This window comes from Notothenia rossii, assembly GCF_949606895.1.
Source record: "Notothenia rossii genome assembly, chromosome: 5".
In the NCBI taxonomy this organism is placed as follows: domain Eukaryota; kingdom Metazoa; phylum Chordata; class Actinopteri; order Perciformes; family Nototheniidae; genus Notothenia; species Notothenia rossii.
In genome coordinates, this window is record NC_136903.1 from 4,465,402 (window position 1) to 4,491,112 (window position 25,711).

General features: G+C 39.9%; 3 protein-coding genes across 3 annotated transcripts in view; all 3 read left to right on the forward strand.

Annotated features, from left to right (window-relative positions):
- The window catches only part of LOC307038456 (E3 ubiquitin-protein ligase TRIM21-like), an 89,600-nt gene that overhangs the window by 24,456 nt on the left and 39,433 nt on the right, over positions 1-25,711 (forward strand). The gene's annotated exons all lie outside the window — the stretch shown is intronic.
- LOC307038427 (uncharacterized protein) overlaps positions 1-25,711 on the forward strand; it is a 93,928-nt gene that overhangs the window by 10,972 nt on the left and 57,245 nt on the right. The gene's annotated exons all lie outside the window — the stretch shown is intronic.
- On the forward strand, positions 1,183-25,653 carry LOC307041149 (uncharacterized protein). The gene is made up of 3 exons (XM_079684472.1): positions 1,183-1,295; positions 11,823-13,465; positions 23,378-25,653. Exons 2-3 carry the CDS (start codon positions 11,829-11,831, stop codon positions 25,026-25,028), a joined length of 3,288 nt encoding a protein of 1,095 aa, XP_079540598.1. The 5' UTR covers positions 1,183-1,295; positions 11,823-11,828; the 3' UTR covers positions 25,029-25,653.

Here is a 25,711-nt window from a genome sequence, read left to right on the forward strand (position 1 = left end):
CTCTAATGAAGTCACTCTCTGGCCCAAAATATATCTTTACAAATAAATAAATAAATAAATCAGCACTACCTTTACCTGCTGTAATTTTAAAGTAATACAAAATATGAATCAATAATTATAATAAATAAATATAAGGTGTCTGCCGCCTGAACACACTGAGAACACAGATGAGAATAAACCCAAGTCCAACATGCCTTTTGTGTAACTGAAAAACAATAGTTTTTTATGTATACATAATTTACGAGAAAGAAAAAGGATATCCTCCCTTTATAAAGTATAAGTCAACTGTTAAGTGACCTGGTGATATCCTTAAATTAAATTATGATTGTCGATATATAACAACCTTGATATGTGGAAGGTTGAGTAGGAGGGATTCATCGCAAAATTATAACATTTGTAAAATTATTTAAAAGATGGTCTCAAAAAAAAGTATTATTATTGTTACTACTTTTCTGTTTACTGGGATAAAAAAGCATGTTGCTGTTTACTGTACCTCACAGATGTTTTGATCTGGTTCTCATTAATTGTATGAACTAAACTGCATTGTCAATTACGATTTAAGGGAAAACATATTTGTTTGTTTTTGACATCACAAATGTTTCTAGTCAGTCCGTGGAAACCAAAAGCTGTGTTGTATTTTCCATAGAGCCATAACTTATTATATAATGTGATTATTAAAAACCATATTGTTTCTAAACATTAGCAAGTAGTGTTTCAGTGTTTTCAACATACCTTGTGTTTAAAACTGGAACTGTAATACAGGAGAACATAGTTTACTTTAAAAAGGAATTGCAGTTTAGTTTAATAGGAAACATTGTATGGAAGAGAAAGGAAGCTAAAGTGAAGGAAATAGAATATGAAATTGTTGCCCCTAAAATATCTTAAATACAAATCAAAATCAAGTTAATAATGTTTGCTTTTCTCTTTTTCTGTCACCTGTAGTATTTCAGCTCCAAAACAAAGAACCACTAAGTCATTTAAACTCTCTGAGATCGATGGTATTTGTAGTTTTTGCAGCAGAAAGGATTATGGGAGTTGAAGTGTTGGTGGTGTCTCAACCTTTGGAGAAAAAAAGGCCTTGTTGCTCTTGTAGTTCCTCCTCCACTCCCTCCTGGTGACGGGCCACTGAGAGGTGGAGCTACACTGAAAGAGAAGAGCTTCAACTTCCCAGAAATGAAAGTTAAAGTTTGTCTGAGCGACAGAACAGCTTCACGTCTCTCTGTTTCTCTGAAGAAACACTCGACTGAATCCAGCAGCTTTTCTCAACAACACAGCAGAATCTCTGCCAAACACTGGTGAGTAAACTACAGACACAATCACTAAGTAAATATTTGAACACGGTTTAGTTTAATCAGAATCTGAGGCTTGTACGTCTGTTCAGACATATGAAGAATATATGCCTCCCTCAGATAGTACCAAAATACATTACATTGTATAGCAAGTAAGTACTCAGGCTGCTTTAAATACAGTTTCTCTTTAATAACAATATAAGTAGCTATGTCATATGAGCAGGGTAGCCATATAATAATATTGATTAATGTGTAATGCGACAGTCATGAAGGGATCATTTTGTTTTTTAATGGTTTTCCATTGAACTTTAGTATGATTTTACATATGCCAATGTTGATATTAACATTCCGGCTTTGGATGAAATCACTGCAATAATAAAAAAAAATTAGTTTATCGTTGTTTTTGTGTAGTAATAGGAAATAGTTTTACTTTTATTGAAATAATTGCTACAACTATCAAAGTGACTGTGAGCAGGCAGGGATCAGGGTGAGGCAGCCTCCAGAAATGAGGTCACTATTGTGTTGTCACGAGAGGTTGCATCATAGAGTGCATTCCCTCTCGGTGGATGAAATAGGGACTACAACTCCCAGAATCAGCTGGGCATTAGGGACGATGGCTGCTGCCCAGCTGATGAGTATTTACTGATTGCTCCATTGAGCACAAAGGGGGGAGGGAGAAAGGGGAGAGACAATGGTTGAGGTTTTATTTACTTTCGAAGCCAGAAAAAGTCCTTAGTTAGATTAATCCTTATGTTTTGTTTATAAGTAATGATTTAAGTGTGTGATGGGTAAGAAGACGAAAATACACCTGATTAAGTTGGAAATCGCTGCCTGCTGTCCTTTAGTCTTTGCACCCACACCTCAAGCTGAAGATCCCTGCCTCTTTAGACATTACAATATAATAAAACTCAGTGTTACATGCATGACTAATGTGCTTCACTCATCATATTGATGTTATTTCTCTCAACCTTCCTGTGTCACTGACAGCAGGTGTGCAGAACAGCTGTAAACATAGTGCAGAAGGGATTTACAGGAGCCACATGCAAGGTCGTTTAGGGGCAATACAAATAATAAATAGGCCTATAACTTTATTAACGAGTTTTGGCTGTAATAATAAACACAATGATGATTGTCCATGATTATACATTTACATCAATATTCTCTTGCGGGGTAGAAATACTCTATCATTTATTGAAGTAAAAGTAGTAATACCTAAATATGGACATTTACAAGAAAAATTACAAAATAATAAAAAGAATGTCCTTTTTAACTGTAAAATATATGATATCATTGGATTAAATAAAGGCCGGTCTGCTTTATTTACAGTGCTGTTGTCCAGAAACTCTGCCAGAAGCTGTCATGAAGTGGCTTTTTTATTTAGTTTTATGCCACACTTTTACCATACACTTTTTAGATCTTAGTGGTTTTTAACTTTATATTTTAACCGGATGAAAGACTTAAGCCATCCGATGTATGTATTTTACAAGCTCAGCAAACGTAGTCTTTAGCTCGCAGCAGCTCCGCCCTGTGGCAGCCTGTTAATTTAGCTTTGTGTGGTATACCCCAAAAATGGTACAATTATTTGTGTATTTACTTTTATTTGTTTTTGCTAAACAGTGAATTTATTGTTTTGAAAAGCTCAACATTATTTGTATTTATTTTGTTGACATTCATATCATTTTATGGTTTATCTGTACTGTTTGAGAAACAGTAATAGTAGGTAGAGCCAAGGTGGAACCTTTGGCAGGTGAGCGGTGACACCTGGGTTATGTTAGGGGGGACACTTCCGCCCCCTCCTCAGAAGCAATCTAGACGATCAATCGGATCCTGTGTCTAATTCTTGCTGCTGCACTTTTCTGTTTTCTACAGGTCAGTACCAGTGGCGTAGCCACCATAGGGCCCACCCAGTTTACTCATTGGCCCACCCTGAGAATGCTTCGGTGTCATTTAAAAAAAAGAAATATATATATATTTGTTTTTATTAATTTTATAAAAACATGTATTCACCCATTGAGAATATCCAAGAATTCAAAGTGAAATTCAAGTGAACAAATATCGATTTTAATTAATGTTGTATGTGTTTTATCCTCTGAACCAAAACTCATTTACGGTAAAAGCTGATTGTTGGTTCCGGCGCGAGCCATAATAACGTGAGAGAGGCAGAGAGCTGCCTGCAAAATAAATGATGAATCAAAGTTCACTAATGAACTTTGTTCTTTAAAAAAAAAACAGACCCCGGCAGAACTGTGTGCACACTGCACAGCGCTGCAGCATGTCTGAGCGAGAGATCCAGCGTGTCTGTGAGGCCCCGCCCCCGCACGCAGATGAGAGAGAGAGATCTCTTTTAAAATATATTGAAAGTTAGAAACGGAGATGGTTAGATAAAATGTGCAAGATAACGTTTATGTAGCATTTCTGTATTGTTGAAATTATTACATTTATAACGGGTTAAAATCAAAGTGAATGGCCTGCTGCTGCTGAATGCATGGGGTAATTGACTGGAACAAGTTTTAAAAGTTATTACATCGTTTCAGATAATAATAATACATAATAAAGATAATTCATTCTATTTAGGGGCGCCTTTCAAAGCACCCAAGGACACCTTACAATTCATAACATATTCCAAGGAAAGGTTTTAAGACAGTTTCATTTCATTTCAAACCTTTATTTAGACAGATTAGTCCCTTGAGATCATCGATCTCATTTACAAGGGAGACCTGCATCATTTAGTTCCACATGAAACATAAAAACAACATACAAACAACAGAGGATATCATATTTACATATTCAACATTTACAAATACCCAGAGTGTCAGAAAGCATTTCATTTAGGCATGCCTTAAATACATTCAAAGAAATAAAAATGCTCAATTTCAATTTTGCCTGTAGACTGTTCCAAGCAAGTGGAGCTGCGCACATAAAAGCTGTCTTACCTAAGACAGTCCTTACTCTTGGCACATCTAACAAGACTATATCCTGTGATCGCAGACAATAGCTGCTTGCAACTTTCTGCTTTATCAATGAACAGATATAATACGGGAGTTTGCCCAACATAGCTTTATAGATAAAAGTGTACCAGTGACTGAGCCTCCGTACAGTGAGTGATGGTAAACCTGCCTTGGTATACAATGTACAGTGATGAGTAAGTGCTTTACAGTTAGTGACAAATCTCAGAGCACTATGATACGCAGCATCTAGTTTGCTTAGGTAGTTGGCAGGTGCATTCATATACAGCAGATCACCATAGTCCAGCACAGGTAAAAAGGTCACAGTGACTAGCCTTTTCCTGGCCTCAAGCGAGAAACAGGACTTATTCCTGAAAAAGAAACCTAGCCTAACCCTCAGTTTTTTAAGCAGGTTATTGACATGAAGTTTAAAAGAGAGACAGTCATCAAGCAAGATACCAAGGTATTTGTAACAGGCAACAACTTCAAGTTTTGTTCCTTGCGTTGATACAATATCTAAAACAGGCTCTGGTGACTTTTTAGCTTTTGAAAAGAGCATTATCTTGGTTTTATCCACATTTAAAAGAAGCTTTAGTTCAGAGAGCTGAGTCTGAATAATGTTAAAAACAGCCTGTAATTTAACAACCGCCTCCTGAATGGAGGGACCTGCACAATACATCACGGTATCGTCCGCATAAAAATGTAAAGTAGCTTCATCCACATTTTCACCTAAACTGTTGATATATATGGAGAATAAAAGTGGACCTAAAACAGAACCTTGAGGAACACCATTAGCAATGTTTAACCACTCAGAAGACAGCCCATCAAAGTGAACACATTGGGACCTTTCAGAGAGGTAGTTCACAAACCACCCCACTGCATGGCTGGATATGCCAGTACTGAGTAGCCTCTGTTTTAAGACACGATGATCAACGGTGTCAAACGCTTTGGAAAGGTCAATAAACAGAGCTGCACAACTCTGTTTATTATCTAGCATACTAGTAATATCATTTACCACTTTCATTGTTGCAGTGATGGTGCTATGTTTCTTCCTGAAGCCTGACTGATGTTTAGACAGGATATCATTTATACATAAAAACTCCTTTACTTGTTCACTCACAAGTCGTTCGAGCACCTTAGCCAAAACTGACAATTTAGAGATTGGCCTATAGTTATTTAAAATAGTTGCCTCCCCTCCTTTCAGTAGAGGCAGGACATAAGCAGACTTCCATACTTTAGGAATTGTATTTGTGCTGAGGGAGAGGTTAAAAAGAGAAGTAAGAGGTGGAGCAATAAAATCTGCAGCTATCTTTAAAAAGAAAGGTTCTACGTTGTCCGGGCCAGCCGGTTTCTTAGGATCTAACTTGGATAAAGCTTCATGGACAATACCAACAGTTAAAGGAGTAAAACTGAAAGGGTTTTCCAGACCACATTGTTCAGAGTCAAGGACTGGAGCGTTCACAGAAGCAGAAGCACAGTCAGTGACAGAATCAAACAGAGAGCCACAAGAGACAAAATGCTTATTAAAGCAATTTAGCATGGTGGCCCTGTCTGATATAATGCCAGATGCTGTGGTGAGGTACGGAGGTAGCTCATTTGGGATATCACCAGTGGAAATCGATTTTATGGCTTTCCAAAATTTACTAGGATTATTCAGGTTTTCTGTGGTAACTGACAAATAGTACTTTGACTTAGCACTTTTGACATTTGAAGTAAAGCTATTCCTTAGCTGCCTAAAGCGTAGCCATTCTACCTCTGAGCCTGATTTCCTAGCCTTTGCCCAGGCATTGTTTCTCTCATGAAGGAGACTGGACATTTCAGCAGAAAACCAGGGATTGTTTCGTCCCTTCACTCTAAATTTACGCAGAGGTGCATGTTTATCTATAATTTTTATAAAACCAAGATAAAAATAAGACCATGCAGTTTCTACATCAGCACACAGATCGATTTTTCCCCAATCAAAATCAAACAGATCATGTAAAAAACCCTGCTCCACTAAGTGTTTTTTATCTCTCTTTGTGATGATGCGTGGTTTAACTTTTTGGACCTTAGTGTCCCTAATTGTGGCTACAACACAGTGGTCACTCACATCATTAGCAAATACTCCCACAGATGAGTATTTATATGGAACATTTGTTAAAATTAGATCAATTAAGGAGGATTTATTTGGGGACTTAATATTTGGGCGAGTAGGACTGTCTATAATCTGAGTAATGTTCAAAGAGGTACACAGGTTTTTAAAATCCTCTGACACAGAAGTTAACCAATCCCAATTAAAATCACCAAGCAGCACTATTTCCTTGTAGGAAAGTTGAGATAACAGTTTTGCCAATGAAGATAAGGAGTCCTTGACAGCCGAGGGGGCCCTGTAGCAACCCACCACCATGACCTGTTGACCCTTTGTTACTTCGACATTCACAGCTAAAAATTCTAGTTGTTTACTAACAGATTTGGAAACCATTTTTGTTACACAAAACTTATTTTTGACATAAATGGCAACGCCACCACCTTTTTTAGGACGGTCAGTGCGATATACATTGTAACCATTTATGTAAATGTCAGAGGCCAAGATCGATTTGTCTAGCCACGTTTCTGATAAGACAATGACATCAGCATCAGTTGAACTCGCCCAAATACGGACAAAATCTAATTTAGGTAACAGACTGCGCACATTTAAATGAATTAAACCTAACCCCGATCTAGAACTAAAATCAGCAGGAGTAGCTATTTGACTAAAACTACCAGGTGGACCCGGATTTGGCTGTACATTTCCTGATAGTAACAACAATAAAAATACCAAGCACCTTTTCCTCTTAATCAACACACATAGATTTTCAGCTGTTCTAGAGTCACCAGCAAACTTCGCAAAAGTGAGATTAGAGTTCAAAAAACAATTCTGAAGGACCATTGTGGCAGGCATGTGAGAAAGACAGACATTTGACGAAATGAAAGTCCGCGACAGTGCAACTAGCAATTGTTTGTGCAACCCATCCGAACCTGTACAGGGGATGTCCACTGCGGGCGGCAGAACGGACCCGCATCCAGCAGAATTGTCAGGATGACTAGCGAACTTCTCCTTGTCCAGCACAGTCAAAAAAAGGCACAGCAGAAACACGACATTTGCCATTTTCCCAGTCCAGCTCAACAGCATCCACGATGTTCCCGAAGCAAAACCACGTCAGGACAGCAGCAAGGAAATAGGCAATCAGCAGTGTGGCAACACTCCGGTTTCTCCGCGGTATCTCCAGACCAGGCCTCCCCCGCACAGTAGCACCCAACAGGTGGGAGTAGGCCTCTAACAGCAGGTGGATAGCGGCCTTCAGCCGTGGGAACCACCACCAGCAGAAGCAGAAATGGGTGGACGGCAGGCCCTCAAACCGCGGCAGATCCTCCACAGATCAATGGCGTTAAAGATGGAACATAGATGGACATAGATGGAGCCTAAGCCGGAGAGCTAGATCTATGCTAACAGATGCCAGATGCTAACAGGTAGTGGGAGCCTGTAAAAATTGCGACTGCCTCACGCGAGGCTGGAAGGAAGGAATGGTGTCCGAAAGTACAAAGAATGCAGTCCGGGTGATGTTTTTTATGTGGGGTGCAGATGAGAGAGCTGTCCAGAATGACACCAAGATGTTGTGTTTGTGCTCTTGATAAGCCATTAAAATTAAAATAAAAACAGTAAAATACGTGTGTCCTGTTCACCAAATCATACCCATCTGTTATGGAAAAATAAAGTATTCCAAAAGTATTCTAAAAGTAATCTGCCACCGGTACCGGCGGGGATTGTTGTTAGCTTCTGATGCGCAGAAGAAAAATCTGGCCCACCCTATTTTTTACAGGCCCACCCTAAAGTACATTTCTGTCTACGCTACTGGTCAGTACATGATGAAAATGATCGATGTTAACTTGTGTAAATGAGATATAATGTTAGAGGTGTTTAAGAGAGTGTGTCAGAAAGTTTTGAGCATGTTTGACATAGTAACGGTATTTTAAAAATACTAAACTGTCGGCAACTATAGATGCCGTTTTCGGGGGCTTCAGCCGCGCCATGTGTAAATGTGGCCTGAGCGAAGGCTCGCAGGCAGGTTAGCTGCTGCGCACGGGTAATATGTTTTGTTCACCTGAGCGAAGTCTTGCAGGCACATCGCCTTGTGTTTTTTTGTTTATTAACACTGACAGTGTGACAGACACTGACAGTGTCACAACACTGACAACACTGACAGTTTCACAGACTATGTGAGCTCCATAATATGTTATATTTGGTAAAGATAGATATATTGATGGAAAGTATTATTTGATAGCGTTATGTGTTTTATATTGACTATGTTGAATTTCTCCTTGAGATACAGTAATTGACTGACATAGATGGATAACTTAAATGGAGAAATGTGATATGTTTGTAAAGTACAGCTATTTGAATGTAACTGTGTACTTTGAATTTTGAATGAGAAGCAATCCAGATGATCAATCGGATCCTGTGTCTAATTCTTGCTGCTGCACTTTTCTGTTTTCTACAGATATCATTTATTTTTGCTGTGGTACCCAAGCTTTTGGGACCCGTAACATTAGCATATAACGATACAACGTTCATGGTTGTGTGCAAGAACTGTGAACTTCCGTATTCACAAATAAACAACAGTATCCGGTGCTTGCATACTTAATCCCGGGAAAAGCAAAAGATGATCGAAGGCTTTATATCAGTATCTGCAGACCAGGATAAACATATATCAAGTATGCAATCGTCTTCTCTTCCCGATGGCCCTCTTTCCCTCCTTCCAAACTCCTAAAAACTGCATCTTGGACTCTGCTACCACCTTTCATTGGCTAGCATCACTGATTGCTGGTACCTGAGCAACTTCTGCTGAAACCGTGGACCCGGATGATGCGTCGCCACCTACGACAGTTCCATCCAAGCCAGAAGCTGCATAGGTTCGCACAAGAGCCAGACCCAAGCACTTTGTTCTGAATTCCACACCGAATCAGACCTCCCGCTTCATTCACCCGACCTTGCCTGAGGTGGTTTGTGGTGGTAAGAAAGCTTTGGTAGGGGCTACATCACAACATAGCCTACCTCTCTCAAACAATTTTTCGATTATCTCCGATGAGGTAGGGGGCCCCCTACCATCCGGCCTGGACTCCTCTCGGGTCATGGCTGGTGCCACTGTCTCCCCTTGACCTGTCGCTGGAATTGACCGGACGGCTGCTCGGTCCATCTCGAGACAGCTGAGCGGAAGCCATGCCTCCTCCCACCGCAGGATGCTGAAGGAGGCTGTGATCAGACGGTCTGGAGGCGTCCCTCGCTCGGAACCAGCTGTGGACCATACAGCCAAGACTGACCGCATCGCCTCAAGCCACCGGTCCGGATGCCGCTGTGTCCGATGCCGCTGTGTCCGATGCCGCTGTGTCCGATGCCACTGTTGCGTCACATCAGCCACCTGCCCGGACACCCCCTCTTCAGCCACTGTCCTCATCAAGCAGTCAGGTAACCAGCCCTCCACATTCCTCCTGTGTGAACCCACAGTCACACTTTACTCGGAAACTTTTCCCTCCAACCACACTATTAGATGGGGATTCCATAATTAGGAATGCCTCCGTCCTCAATCAATCGTTTAAACTCCATATCAATCCAAATTCAGGAAACTCCACAGTACAGAAACTGCACTTACGAAAGTTGTCAATGATCTACTCCTTGCATCAGACTATGGCTCTGCGTCCATATTGGTGCTGCTTGGCCTTAGTGCAGCGGTCGACACAGTTGATCACAACATTCTACTCCATCGCTTGGAAAAAACATGGAGGACTCACTGGCTCTGCTATTTTCCTAGTTGAAATCTTAATTAACTCTGCTCTTCAGAACAAAAAAAAGTGAACTATGGTGTCCCCCAAGGTTATGTGCTTGGCCCCATCCTTTTTTCAATCTACAAGCCTCCCCTTGGTTTACTAATTTATCATTATCAATTAGGTTCCCATTTTTATGCAGATGACACTCAGCTCTACATTTCCATTAAGCCGGAAAACTCTCAACTAACAACTCAAAAATGTCATGAACGAAATCAAACTATGGATGTCATCAAATTTCCTCCAATTAAACATAGAAAAAACGGAAAAGTTGCTTCTTGGACCAAAACATGTCAGGGACAGATTGTGCGACCTCAGCCTAAACATAGCTGGTTCAACCATCCACCAAAGCCCATTCACCAAAAATCTTGGAGTTATACTCCATCCAGATCTGTTGTTTAAAAATCACATCAATGACATAACAAAAACAACTTTTTTCCACCTTCGGAATATTTCCAAGATTCGTCCCATGCTTTCCCTAGCCGATGCTGAAACTCTAGTTCATGCTTTTGTATCATCTCGGTTGAACTTCTGCAATTCACTTATTTCCGGCCTACCCAAATCAACAACCAACAAACTACAACTGGTTCAAAACACAGCTGAAAGAATATTAACCAGAACCAGAACCAGAAAATCTGATAATATCACCCCTTTTCTCATTTCAATGCATTGGTTCCCGATTCACTAAAGATCAGACTTCAAGATTTTACTGTTAACCTTTAAAATCTTACATGGACTAGCATCTCCCTATTTATCATCATTAATTACCCCACACATGTCTACCAGGCTCCCACAATCCCATAATGCCAGTCTCCTTTCCTTCCCCAGAATTCACAAATCATAGGTAGGTGGCCGAGCCTTTTCCTTCCGAGCACCTCTCCTTTGGAATCGTCCTCCCATTCAGCTTCGAGATGCGGATTCCGTTGATTCCTTCAAAAGCAAACTCAAAACCTATCTCTTCGCGTCTGTCTTCCTTGTCAACTAGTTTCCATCATTAGCATCACTTCTGTCTGGTTTTACACACACATGCCTTTATCATATGGCACTACTTATGTTGTTGTTCATAATGTTTCAATAATGTTTGTGCTATGATATTTGTATTTTTCTTTTCTTTTTGATTTAGTTTTCTTTGTAAAGCCCTTTGAGGTAGTTTAGGTGATTTGGGGCTATAGGAAATGTTGATTTGATTTGATAATAATTATTGATGCATCAATGTGTAGAACATGTTATTGTAATGCTTGGTAAATTACCCTGAGGTTTATTAAATCATCATTTAGTTGATTATTTTATTTCGTAATATCTGCAAAGTAAGAAACTAACTATCAACCATTAATTTATTTGAATGAAGAGTGCATTGGGTCCCGCTGACTTTGTTGTGGAGAGTTAAAAATAAAAATATATAAAAGAAAACTCAAGTACAGTAGGCTACCTGAATACATCCTGTTTGTGTGTTTTCTTTCAATACATATTTTTGAATTAATGTGTGTAAATTCCTCTTTATTAATTCAATAATAATTATATTAAGGCTCAACAATATAATATCATATTGTTTTCATTTATCATTGTTGTGAAAAAGATCTCTATGTTATCACTTATTTTCTTGGCTTGGTGATTTCCAATAACTAACACTGAACTGCACATCGGGCTCTTCTTCACTCAGTTTCTATTTGTATGGAATCAGGACGATTCATAGTTTGATTATTTTTAAACAAACTTTATTTAATGTTTTTTCCAACATTTTTGTCCCCAGAGAGACATGTCTGCTGCCAGCTGCCTGCTGACTGAAGATCAGTTTCTGTGCTCCATCTGTCTGGATGTGTTCACTGATCCAGTCACCACACCATGTGGACACAACTTCTGTAAAGCCTGCATCTCTGAACACTGGGATATGGATGTCCAGTGTCAGTGTCCCAACTGTAAAAAGTTATTCCACACAAGACCTGAGCTGCTGGTCAACACGTTCATCTCTGAGATGGCTGCTCAGTTCAGACAGTCAGCTCAACAGAAAGCCAGCAGCAGCAGCTCAGAGCAACACGTTGTCAAACCAGGAGAAGTTCCCTGTGAGGTCTGCACTGGAACCAGACTGAATGCCCTGAAGTCCTGCCTGGTGTGTCTGGTCTCCTACTGTGAGACTCACCTGGAGCCTCATCTGAAAAATGCAGGCTTCAAAAGACATCAGCTGATCGACCCTGTGGAAAACCTGGAAAGCATGATGTGTGTGAAGCACGATAAACTGCTGGAGCTGTTCTGTCAGACAGACCAGGTGTGTGTCTGCATGCTCTGCACTGTTTTAGACCACAAGACACATGATGTTGTTCCTCTGAAAGAAGGATATGAAGGAAAGAAGGCTGAGCTGGGGAAGACAGAGGCTGAAATCCAGCAGATGATCCAGAAGAGACGACTGAAGATTCAAGAGATGAACCGCTCAGTGGAGCTCAGTAAGGAAGGAGCAGACAGAGAGATAACAGATGGTGTTCAGGTCTTCACCGCTCTGAAGGAGTCTGTTGAGAGAAGCCAGGCCGAGCTCATGGACACCATCAAAGAGAAGCAGAGAGAGACAGAGGAACAGGCTGAAGGTTTCATCAAAGAGCTGGAACAGGAAGTCTCTGAGCTGAAGAAGAGAAGCTCTGAGGTGGAGCAGCTCTCACGCTCTGAAGACCAGCTCCACCTCCTCCAAAGCTTCACGTCCCTGAACGCTGCTCCACCCACCAAGAACTGGACAGAAGTCAGGGTCCGTCCTTCATATGAGGGGACTGTGAGGAGAGCTGTGACTCAGCTGGAGGAGACGCTCAGGGAACAGATGAAGAAGCTGCTTGAGGTGGAGCTGAAGAGGGTCCAGCAGTCTGAGGTGGAGGTGACTCTTGATCCTGATACAGCACATCCTGACCTCATCCTGTCTGATGATGGAAAACAAGTTACACTTGGTGATGTGAGGAAGAATCTCCCAAACAATCCAGAGAGATTTGATTACTGGGTCAATGTTTTAGCAAAGCAGAGTTTCTCTTCAGAAAGATTTTATTACGAGGTTCAGGTTAAAGGAAACACTGAGTGGGAGTTAGGAGTGGTCAGAGAGTCGATCAACAGGAAGGGACACATCACACTGTCTCCTCAGAAAGGTTACTGGACGATAGTGTTGAGGAATGGAAATGAGTACAAAGCTCTTGCTGGTCCTTCAGTCCGTCTCTCTCTGAAGTCTCAGCCTGAGAAGGTGGGGGTGTTTGTGGATTATGAGGAGGGTCTGGTCTCCTTTTATGATGTTGATGCTGCAGCTCTGATCTACTCCTTCACTGGCTGCTGCTTTAAAGAGAAACTCTACCCATTCTTTGGTCCAAGTCTTAAGGACGGTGTTAAAAACTCTGCCCCTCTGATCATCTCTCCTGTCAATCACACTGAGTAGAACAAACATTTGATTTTCAACAGAAAGATTCACTGTCACTAAATGTAATATACTGCATGTATATCATTGGGGATGTCATTGTATTCACAATGACATCAGGAAGGACTCAAATAAAGGTCTTGCCATAATTTATCTCTGAACCCCAGAATCAAAACTGTGTTGTGCTCGGTCAAAGACCAAAAAAGAGTTGGGGTTTTCTCAGCTCAGACACACTCTGCCTCCTCCTTCTTCTAGATTAATCACTGGTCCAAACTTTTGATGTTGCATCCATCTTCCTCCGGCCAGTGGACGCTGTGGTCGATCTCTACTGATAACGCCGAATCACAGAGGGTCTTAATAAGCAGAGGCGGTGACGGAGACGGCTGCTGAGTCTTCTATAGATGGACAAACAGCAGTGAATGAGGGCTGGACACAGTTAGTTATCTTTAATACAGCATTAACATTCTGTCATTATTACAGATAATGAAAGTTGCTGTGACAAATGAAGGAAGTCCTGTAACTCCTGAACCACCTCCACAACCAATCAGTTGTTTGCAGAGGTGGAAAGTTAGGGTTAGGGTTAGGGTTAGTACAATGTTTGAGGTTCCTGTAGTTTACTTCAGATAATACAAAATGTCCTCAACACATAGTTTGTCATGTATTATTTTAGGTTAAGACAACATTTTATTGATATTTCTGTGAAATTCACAAGATACATGGGTTGCGGTCGGATAATCCAAAAATCAGCTCCTAACGCCTATTCCTTGACCTCTGAGTGAAACGTCACGGGGTTAAGGGATAGTGGATAGGAGAATTCAAAAGGACTTAGGAGAAGAGACTGCGGTACTTTAGAGAATCCGAATGCACTTTCACTATCCGACGTGTTTATGATGCGCCAGCGGACGTCATTGTGTGCGTCTGCTGCTGTGGTGAAACTATGGAAACTACAGTTTTCTATACAACGGACTACAACATGGATGTTTAATAAGAACGAGGGACTCATCTAGAGACTCTGCACCGTGCTCTGATGCTGTTGCTTTATGCTTTATGAACGTGGACAACAGAGAAACATATTCTTCATGACCAAAGTTGGAATTTAAATAAAAAAGGAAAGTGAAACTCGCTCGTCACCCTCTCCCTCCGGTCCACATTAATACAAATGATCCCAATACGTATGATTGTATGAAAAGATCTTAAAATCAATACAAATGTATTTATTATAAACGTTAGTCTTTAACACCTATCACTGTGTATTTCACCATTCAAACATCTTTTAAAAGTTGAACAAACCCCACACAGCTCAGTGAAATGTTGACTTTATTTGATCATTTCAGTAAAAACTAACGTTCATATTTCTCTTTTTGATTATAATACTGATGAACGTTCAAAACAAAGCACTTTGGCAACTTACCACATACGTTTTAAAATGCTTAATAAGCACCGTAACTTTAATGATATCATTTCTCCGTCGTTTGTTTCCGTGAACGGCCGACTGCTGTGACGCAAATGCTGCGGCTGCAAGGCATTGTGGGGCACCATTTTCTCCTCTCCTTTCGGTAAGGGAGGTCCAGTGGTTCCAAAGCTAAAGGAGGCTATAAAGGAAGTTTGAAACCTCCTTTCCTTTCCTAAATGTTAGAGAATTGGAACGGCAATCATTATGGCTGCCACTGAGGGACGTCCGGGTCATGTCACTCGGTTAGGAAGGTTCCTAAGCTAAATGGACTATTCGACCGGAGCCATGGTGGTATATTTAACAAAACAATCTACCTTTGGGCTGCTGGTGGTAAGAGCTGCCAGGTAAGAGGGTTTGAATCTAGAGCACAATAAACATTGTAGGCAATGCCATCCCCTCTTTCTCCTCTTTTCAACCCTGCATCTCCAATGAAGTCACTCTCTGGCACAAAACATATCTTTACAAATAAATAAATAAATCAGCACTACCTTTACCTGCTGTAATTTTTAAGTAATAACAAATATGAATCAATAATTATAATCCATTACAATGACATTATTTTTGAAATGGGCCATTGTGCAGAAAGAGTACTTTTACTTTAAATTAAAAAGTAGAAAGACATGAAATGGACATTTGAAATCTCTTCCAGGCGGAGGAGTTGAGAGAGCCAGAGTTATTTGTAACCACTGCAACATTGAATTTTCTTATCACTGGATTCTAAGGGTAACTTGTTCTTCTTTAGCTATGTAGAAGAAAAAAAGCTAATGCCCTAGCAGTGGCAGATAGCTTTGGTTTTATGTTGGATTTAATTACATGAATTAATGTCTAAGTTGAAATTTACAATACATATTTTAACTGCTACTGTGTAAAGGGAATACTTCAGTTAAAAATCACCTTATTTGTTTATGCACTTTTGTTCATACACCACTACTTTTAAAATAAAAGTGCACAATACACTACTTTTGGATTAATTATTGAATGTTGTGCATAACAATGCGGTTAACCCAGAACATTGAAAATGTTAATCGTGGCCCAGCAGTAACAATCTATAAGCAAACAGAGTACAAGCGCTGCTAGTGTAGTGGTATCATACAAGATTCCCATTCTTGTGACCCAGGTTTGATTCCCGTGCGGTGCATGTGTTAATCCAACTTCAAACAAATAAGTGTTTATTTGGTGTAGGTTTATGATTCTCACTTAGGTTGCGAGAGTTCCAGGGCCCAAATCAATACAAAACAAAAGCAATACAAGCGCCGCTAGTGTAGTGGTATCATACAAGATTCCCATTCTTGTGACCCGGGTTCAATTCCCGGGCGGTGCATGCAAGACTGTCTGAAAAGACGGTCTGAATCGGGCCCGGCGCCACGAGGGGGCAAAAGGGGGCATTGCTCCCTCAGTTGTCTTATTTGCCCCCTCACCTTGAGCATCATTCATTCATCCAAAAGTACAATAATTGTCACAATTATTAAATAACTTTAAACAATTATTTTCCCCAACACACGTTATGTTTAGATCAGATGTGTGGGTCAAGCAACGTGTAAACCATGTTGTAAACAAGCCTCAACCCCAAGTAAGCTTGTAGTCTTAATGTTAGCGTGTGTGCTTAGCTGTAAACCGATCGGATGGGTGACCAAAACGTCCCTGTTTTCCAGGCAAAGTCCCCGTTTTCGGTGGCCGGTACCCGGTTGAAACTCCCGAAAATGTTCCCGTTTTTGAACGTGCGTTAAAAAACAGAGGAAGGTGAAATAAAATGTTACATGTCAGTAAAAACAGAGTAACAGTGTTGTGCCTTTTTGTAGCGTTAGCGTATTTCTTCTTCTATTACTTCTTCTTCTACCTCTTCTACTACTTCTTCTTCTTCTTCTTCAATGTACCTGCCCGCGAGATATTGGACAAAAGAAACTCGGCTAGTAGTGTCAACCAAATCAATAGTATTACAACAAAAGTACTTTAAACAAGTTAAATTGCAATTGTATGTTCTCAATCGCCAAGTGGGATTGAATATTACATTAGTTTAGATGTATTGTCCCCACGGGGAATTCATTTGCACAGCTCTGTTGTGGTAATCTGTATTATATAACCCGTATTGGTACAATGAGCGACATCTAGTGGCGGATTGTGGAACATTGATTTGATTTTTCTCATGGCAGTTAGACTCTAGAGACAAACCAGGGGACTTTACTTTTAATCTGTGTCTGTCCATTTGGTGTAGTATTTTATCCAATATTACATTTGGTTTATATATTAGTCACTTTCTTATGAAATGCCAGGTTTTAGGCCTTGGTCTGAACATTCAATCCTGGAAATAAAAATCAACCAGATACATTTTTCTAGATAGATAGTAAGTAAGTAACATCTGTATAGGAAGACGAGTTAAGGGATAGAGGAGAAAAGGTTATGATATAGTTACAGAGCCAATTTATAAATGGAGGAAATCAATATTAGTCTGTCAACCAAAGTGCAGCCATCTAATAATGTACTATCTGTTATTAAAGATCAGAGGAAAAGAACAGAACGAGAGGGGTAAATCCAGAATACAAATAAAGAAGCAAAGATATTGTAGAGCAGTGAGAAGGAAAAAAGCTTGGTGTGTCAATTCATTACATTGCCAGTATTTTTCGTTGTTGTGAGAAAAAACAAATCGCCCCCTCTGATTTTTTAACAGCCCCCTCAGTCATTTCATCCTGGAGCCGGGCCTGAATATGGGTTGAGTAGGGGACAGAAGAATAGAGAAAAGTACAGAACTCTGAAATGGACATTTTAAATCTCTTCCGTCAGAGGAGTTGAGAGAGCCAGAGTTATTTGTAACCACTGCAATATTGAATTTTCTTATCACTGGACTCTAAGGGTAACTTATTCTTCTATAGCTAACTAGATGAAAAAAAGCTAATGCCCTAGCAATTTTGAAGACGATGACTACAGGTTTTTGATGCCACAATATTAAGGATACACAGGGCTCTCCAACATCTAGGAAAACCAAACACACTGTAATAGTCAATATATTGATAGTTATATTATATATAAAGAAGCACAATACAAGTGCCGCTAGTGTAGTGGTATCATACAAGATTCCCATTCTTGTGACCCGGGTTCGATTCCCGGGCGGTGCATGCAAGACCGTCTCAATATGGGTTGAGTAGGGGATGGAAGAATAGAGAAAGGTACAGAACTCTGAAATAGTCGTTTGAAATTTCTTCCGTCGGTGGAGTTTTCAGAGATTCCCAAGTGTTGTAGGGTTAGGGTACAATGTTTGAGGTTCCTGTAGTTTACTTCAGATAATACAAAAAGTCCTCAACAAATAGCTTGTCATGTATTATTTTAGGTTAAGACAACATTTTATTGATATTTCTGTGAAATTCACAAGATACATGGTGGTATATTTAACAAAGAAAATGACCATTGGGCTGCTGGTGGTAAGAGCTGCCAGGTAAGAGGGTTTGAATCCCGAGCACAATAAACATTTTAGGCAATGCCATCCCCTCTTTCTCCTCTTTTCAACCCTGCATCTCTAATGAAGTCGCTCTCTGGCCCAAAATATATCTTTACAAATAAATAAATAAATAAATCGGCACTACCTTTACCTGCTGTAATTTTAAAGTAATACAAAATATGAATCAATAATTATAATAAATAAATATAAGGTGTCTGCCGCCTGAACACACTGAGAACACAGATGAGAATAAACCCAAGTCCAACATGCCTTTTGTGTAACTGAAAAACAATAGTTTTTTATGTATACATTATTTACGAGAAAGAAAAGGATATCCTCCCTTTATAAAGTAGAAGTCAACTGTTAAGTGACCTGGTGATATCCTTAAAGTAAATTATGATTGTCGATATATAACAACCTTGATATGTGGAAGGTGAGTAGGAGGGATTCATCGCAAAATTATAACATTTGTAAAATTATTTAAAAGATGGTCTCAAAAAAAAGTATTATTATTGTTACTACTTTTCTGTTTACTGGGATAAAAAAGCATGTTGCTGTTTACTGTACGTCACAGATGTTTTGATCTGGTTCTCCTTAATTGTATGAACTAAACTGCATTGTCAATTACGATTTAAGGGAAACATATTTTTTTGATTTTGACATATCACAAATGTTTCTAGTCAGTCCGTGGAAACCAAAAGCTGTGTTGTATTTTCCATAGAGCCATAACTTATTATATAATGTGATTATTAAAAACCATATTGTTTCTAAACATTAACAAGTAGTGTTTCAGTGTTTTCAACATACCTTGTGTTTAAAACTGGAACTGTAATACAGGAGAACATAGTTTACTTTAAAAAGGAAATGCAGTTTAGTTTAATAGGAAACATTGTATGGAAGAGAAAGGAAGCTAAAGTGAAGGAAGTAGAATATCAAATTGTTGCCCCTAAAATATCTGAAATACAAATCTAAATCAAGTTAATAAAGTTTGCTTTTCTCTTTTTCTGTCAACTGTAGTATTTCAGCTCCAAAACACAGAACAACTAAGTCATTTAAACTCTCTGAGATCGATGGTATTTGTAGTGTTTGCAGCAGAAAGGATTATGGGAGTTGAAGTGTTGGTGGTGTCTCAACGATTTGAGAAAGAAAGGCCTTGTTGCTCTTGTAGTTCCTCCTCCACTTCCTCCTGGTGACGGGCCACTGAGAGGTGGAGCTACACTGAAATAGGAGAGCTTCAACTTCCCAGAAATTAAAGTTAAAGTTTGTCTGATCGACAGAACAGCTCCACGTCTCTCTGTTTCTCTCTGAAGAAACACTCGACTGAATCCAGCAGCTTTTCTCAACAACACAGCAGAATCTCTGCCAAACACTGGTGAGTAAACTACAGACACAATCACTAACTAAATATTTGAACACGGTTTAGTTTAATCAGAATCTGAGGCTGGTACGTCTGTTCAGACATATACCGAATATATGCCTCCCTCAGACACTTTAAAACCAAAAATACATGACATTCTATAGTAATACATGTCTTAAGTTCAATATTAAAAGTACTCAGGCTGCTTTAAATACCGTTTTCCCTCTAATAACAATATAAGCAGCTATGTCATATGAGCAGGGTAGCCGTATTATAATATTGATTCATGTGTAATGTGACAGTCATGCAGGGATCGTTGGGTTTTTAATGGTTTTCCATTGTACTTATTACTTATATATACTTATTATGATTTTACATATTAAAGTGCTGATATAAACAATGAACGCAGGGCTTTAGATTTAAGAATGCAACAATATAAAATATTAGTTTATCATTGTTTTCATGTATTATTATGCAGCAGGCAGTGAGAGGCTGCCTCAATAAAATATGTAAATACAATAAAACCCTTTTCAAAAATAATCTAAAGTAAAGTTTGTGAACTCCTTGACTCTCAGTCTCCAGCTGAGCTAAATGAAACACTTTCAGACTTTAACACGCTACACTGCAGACCAGTCGGACTTGTTCCCCAACATGTTTTTATAGGGCGATGCAGTTAAAGGCTGGTTACCATAGTGACAAACGGCTCGTTGGCTCCAACAGAAGAGACGCACACCAAACTGAGCAATGATAAACTGAATTTGATTAAAGTTAGTTACAAATTAAAAGTACAATGATGTATGGAGGATGGAATTAGTGATAACTATGAGGATACATTTACATCAATACCTCAGACTTCAGTATTTACTAGCAGGGTAAGAAGTACTCTGATCATTTATTGAAGTAAAATACCACAATGTGGACATTTACAATAAAAAGTAAAAAAAAAGAAAAAGAAAATCCTTTTAAAAAAGTTAAATATATTATATAATTGGATTATAATTATTGATGGATCAATGTGTAGAACATGTTATTGTACTGCTTGGTAAATTACCCTGAGGTTTATTAAATACTAATTTTGTTGCTTATTTTATTTGTGTAATATCTGCAAAGTAACAAACTAACTATCAACAATTAATGTATTGGATTGAAAGTGAATTAGGTCTAGGCTTGGGCGGTATCATTTTTTTCATACCGTCACACCTTGCTGACATCATACCGTGGTATACGGTATATGACGGTATGACTTGGGTCGACTTGAGTGAGGTGGCGTTCGAACGGCGGCAAATAGATGTTTCGAACGGTATATTATATGTTCGGTGTAAAATGCAACCCGAGCCGGTAGACGCTCGCAAAGTGCCGCGACGTGCGCGCAAGTGCAAAATAAGGGCTGCATACATGACACATTGTGCAAATGGCACATTTTGAGATCGGATACAGGACGCGTTTGTAGATGTCCGACGTTGTTTCCATTGTGAGCTAAGTTAACAATATATCATCATACATAAACATTTTCCGGGAGTAAATACTTGACTTATTGAATAAAGTTTGCTATATTCACAAACTAGTTTGGCAATATTATTCTGTGCATGTGTTAAAAACCTTATTTCCATTTGATTCATTGGATTACTCGCGTGAATGTTTAGCACGTAAATGCTTTCGTTTTTAAAACCGTCCGACCTACACTACAAAACCATCAACCAGTTGCATAGGATTAAAAAATGTCAACACTCACTCACCCCGTCTTAAACATTCCCAAAGAAGTGCCTCTGTCTCTCGTTGTGCTGGATGAAGTCACTGGCGAAGTCATAGGGAGTAAACCCAAAATAGTCCCAAACAGGCGCAGAGGCATTTTTCTTTTTTACTAGTTGTCCGAGTTCGGGGCCGGCAAATGCTGCCGCCATCTTGCTCAGCTCAGCACTGTGCTGAGCTCTGAGAGCGGGAAAGACGGACTGCCCTCCCCTGCCCTCTGCTGGCGCGTGCTGTGCATTACAACCAATGTCGTCCCTGTCAAAACTCCGTGTCAGTGTAATAGAATGAAACGCATCTGTGATTTGCCGCACAGTCTGTGACGTCACGGTATTGAAAATCATACCGACGGTATTTCGAAATACCCTGGTATACCGTAATACCGTCATACCGCCCAAGCCTAATTAGGTCCAGCTGTATTTTGGTGGAGAGGTATAAATACAAAATATAAAAGAAAACTCAAGTATAGTACCTGAATACTGTTGGGGCAGAACCTCTGCTCCGCGCGTTCCTCTATGAGTTTGTTTTACAAGAAGGAAAAGTCAAAGCACCAGGATAAGGGTTAAACAATAATCTGCTTTAATGGTGGAACATACAATACAACACAAAACAATTCAAAAGGGGCCCCCCTTCGGGTGCCCCTGCTCTGGTCCTCTCCTGGGAGAGGTCTTACCCCTTGACCGTATGAAGAAAAGAGGAGAGTGAACCAAAGGAAACACAGGCTTTCATACTAACAGGAGGAGGTGTGTGGATGCTTCCCCCAGAGGTCATCTCATTGGGAGAGACCAACACATGGCCTGTCGTACCCAATCAGCGCGACACAGCAGAAGAAACCCGGAAACAAAAAGTCTCTTTCAGTTTGACGAAAACCAGATACCTTTTGGTGTCTGGAACGAACCGGCTCTAAACAACAAGTTTCCTTATCTTATTTCACATCTTGTAGCCAGCACACACACATATTCCCCTTTATGGCTCTTTGTCTCTATGGCCATCTCCCCCCCCCCTCAGGTTACCACACACAAGTTAAAAATATGTTTTAAGATATAGTTGTTATAGTTGGCTAAATATACGCAATACATGTAAATGACCTTCATATCAATAATAACGAGGAACACATGACCTATGCTCTGAAGCAGTATTAGAGATGCTTTTCAAATAGTCAAACTTCACACAGGCCCAGTATAGAGAACACACTCATTTGTCCTGCAGCCTTTCCAGCCATTTGAGCTATTGTTCACATCTTTACTTCAAATAAAAGGTTTCACATTGCATATTTCCAGCTTCCTTTACACATACTGTTATTATTAATACAAAGTAATTAACCACACACATCTATTTAAAACAAGTAGATTTCCCTGTTAATTGACATGCTGAAAATCTTAAGAAGAAAGTCTCCTGTCATCCACAACTGCTCCTTTTTCATACAGAGTAATAAAACATGTTTAAGCTCATTTCTCCACAATGTTTGAAGCCATTCAGTACCCACACATGAAAGAACAGAACAAAGAAATCAAATAAAACACCAACACAGATATGGTTCAGCAATAATCACATCTAGCTGCTGAATAGACACCCTTCTTTATGGGTCTACAGGAAACGAATCATTAACTTTAACAAGACTTCTTCTTGGTATCTGCTAGGCAGAAGTCACTCAATGCAGAAATCACAAGTTTAACACACATTCTATATAAGGTGACATTAAAATGAATATACCAGATTGAACTTTCCTGCCATAACACGTTACTTTAATCCTTCAAATAATTCAAATAATACTTCAATACATGCATACATTGGCTTGGTGAATTCCAATAACTAACACTGAACTGCACATCTGGCTCTTCTCCACTCAGTTACTATTTGTACGGAATTCAGGAATATTCATAGTTTGATTCTTTTTAAACAAATAATTATACTATAACTATATTTAATGTTTTTTCCAACAGAGTAGACATGTCTGCTGCCAGCTGTCTGCTGACTGAAGATCAGTTTCTGTGCTCCATCTGTCTGGATGTGTTCACTCATCCAGTCACCATACCATGTGGACACAACTTCTGTAAAGCCTGCATCTCCGAACACTGGGATATAAATGTCCCGAGTCAGTGTCCCAACTGTAATAAGGTCTTCTTCCCAAGACCTGAGCTGCGGGTCAACACGTTCATCTCTGAGATGGCTGCTCAGTTCAGACAGTCAGCTCAACAGAAAGCCAGCAGCAGCAGCTCAGAGCAACACGTTGTCAAACCAGGAGAAGTCCCCTGTGACATCTGCACTGGAACCAGACTGAAGGCCCTGAAGTCCTGCCTGGTGTGTCTGGAGTCCTACTGTGAGACTCACCTGGAGCCTCACCTGACAAGAAGAGGCCTGAAGAAACATCAGCTGATCGACCCTGAGGAGAACCTGGAAAGCAGGATGTGTGTGAAGCACGATAAACTGCTGGAGCTGTTCTGTCAGACCGACCAGGTGTGTGTCTGCATGCTCTGCACTGTTTCAGACCACAAGACACATGATGTAGTTCCTCTGAAAGAAGGATATGAAGGAAAGAAGGCTGAGCTGGGGAAGACAGAGGCTGAAATCCAGCAGATGATCCAGAAGAGACGACTGAAGATCCAGGAGATGAACCGCTCAGTGGAGCTCAGTAAGGAAGGAGCAGACAGAGAGATAGCAGATGGTGTTCAGGTCTTCAGCGCTCTGAAGGAGTCTGTTGAGAGAAGCCAGGCCGAGCTCATGGACACCATCAAAGAGAAGCAGAGAGAGACAGAGGAACAGGCTGAAGGCTTCATCAAAGAGCTGGAACAGGAAGTCTCTGAGCTGAAGAAGAGAAGCTCTGAGGTGGAGCAGCTCTCACGCTCTGAAGACCAGCTCCACCTCCTCCAAAGCTTCACGTCCCTGAACGCTGCTCCACCCACCAAGAACTGGACAGAAGTCAGGGTCCGTCCACCTTCATATGAGGGGACTGTGAGGAGAGCTGTGACTCAGCTGGAGGAGACGCTCAGGAAACAGATGAAGAAGCTGCTTGAGGTGGAGCTGAAGAGGGTCCAGCAGTCTGAGGTGGAGGTGACTCTTGATCCTGATACAGCACATCCTGACCTCATCCTGTCTGATGATGGAAAACAAGTGAAACATGGTGATGTGAAGAAGAATCTTCCAGACAATCCAGAGAGATTTGATCATTGTACCTGTGTCTTAGCAAAGCAGAGTTTCTCTTCAGGAAGATTTTATTATGAGGTTCAGGTTAAAGGGAAGACTCAGTGGGTTTTAGGAGTGGCCAGAGAGTCGATCAACAGGAAGGGAAAGATCTCAGCGTCTCCTCAGGATGGTTACTGGATGATAGGGTTGAGGAATGGAAATGAGTACAAAGCTTGTGCTGTTCCCCGAGTCAGTCTCTCTCTGAAGTCTCAGCCTGAGAAGGTGGGGGTGTTTGTGGATTATGAGGAGGGTCTGGTCTCCTTTTATGATGTTGATGCTGCAGCTCTGATCTACTCCTTCACTGGCTGCTGCTTCAAAGAGAAACTCTCCCCATTCTTTAGTCCCTGTGTTAATGAAGGTGGTAAAAACTCTGCCCCTCTGATCATCTCTCCTGTCAATCACACTGAGTAGAACAACCATTTGGTTTTCTACAGAAAGATTCACTCTCACTAAATGTAATATACTCTTTGTATATGATTGGGTGGGTGCAGTGTACACACATTTGATGTTTTCTAAACAAAGCAATATTGTTTTCTGCTTTTTCGATCAAATATAATGTTCTTATGATTAAGAAATATTTGCACGGACCTGAAATTTCTGGGTGTTGAATTCATAACATTTATTTCCTTATCGTTGTATATATACGAAGTGTTTCATACAGCCAAAGATAACTGTGAGAAGAAATGCACCCCTTATTTTATTTTGTCATAATTAAAGTAGAGGTTTCTTTTTGGGTTATAGTTTTAAATATTTGTATTAAAGGGATTTGTATCTGGTGAGTTGTTGGTGGTACATTAAGGATTCATGCTTTATTCATATTAGAAGAAGAAATTGTGTCTCAATCTTTTGAGTTATTTTGATTTGATTTTTGTCCAACTCTCTGGAGAATGTTTGTATAGCTTAAAAAAGTCCTCAACAAATAAAATAAAAAGTTTCAACTGTTTTCCGCTCTATACAGGACTGTCTCAGAAAATTAGAATATTGTGATAAAGTTCTTTATTTTCTGTAATGCAATTAAAAAAACAAAAATGTCATACATTCTGGATTCATTACAAATCAACTGAAATATTGCAAGCCTTTTATTATTTTAATAT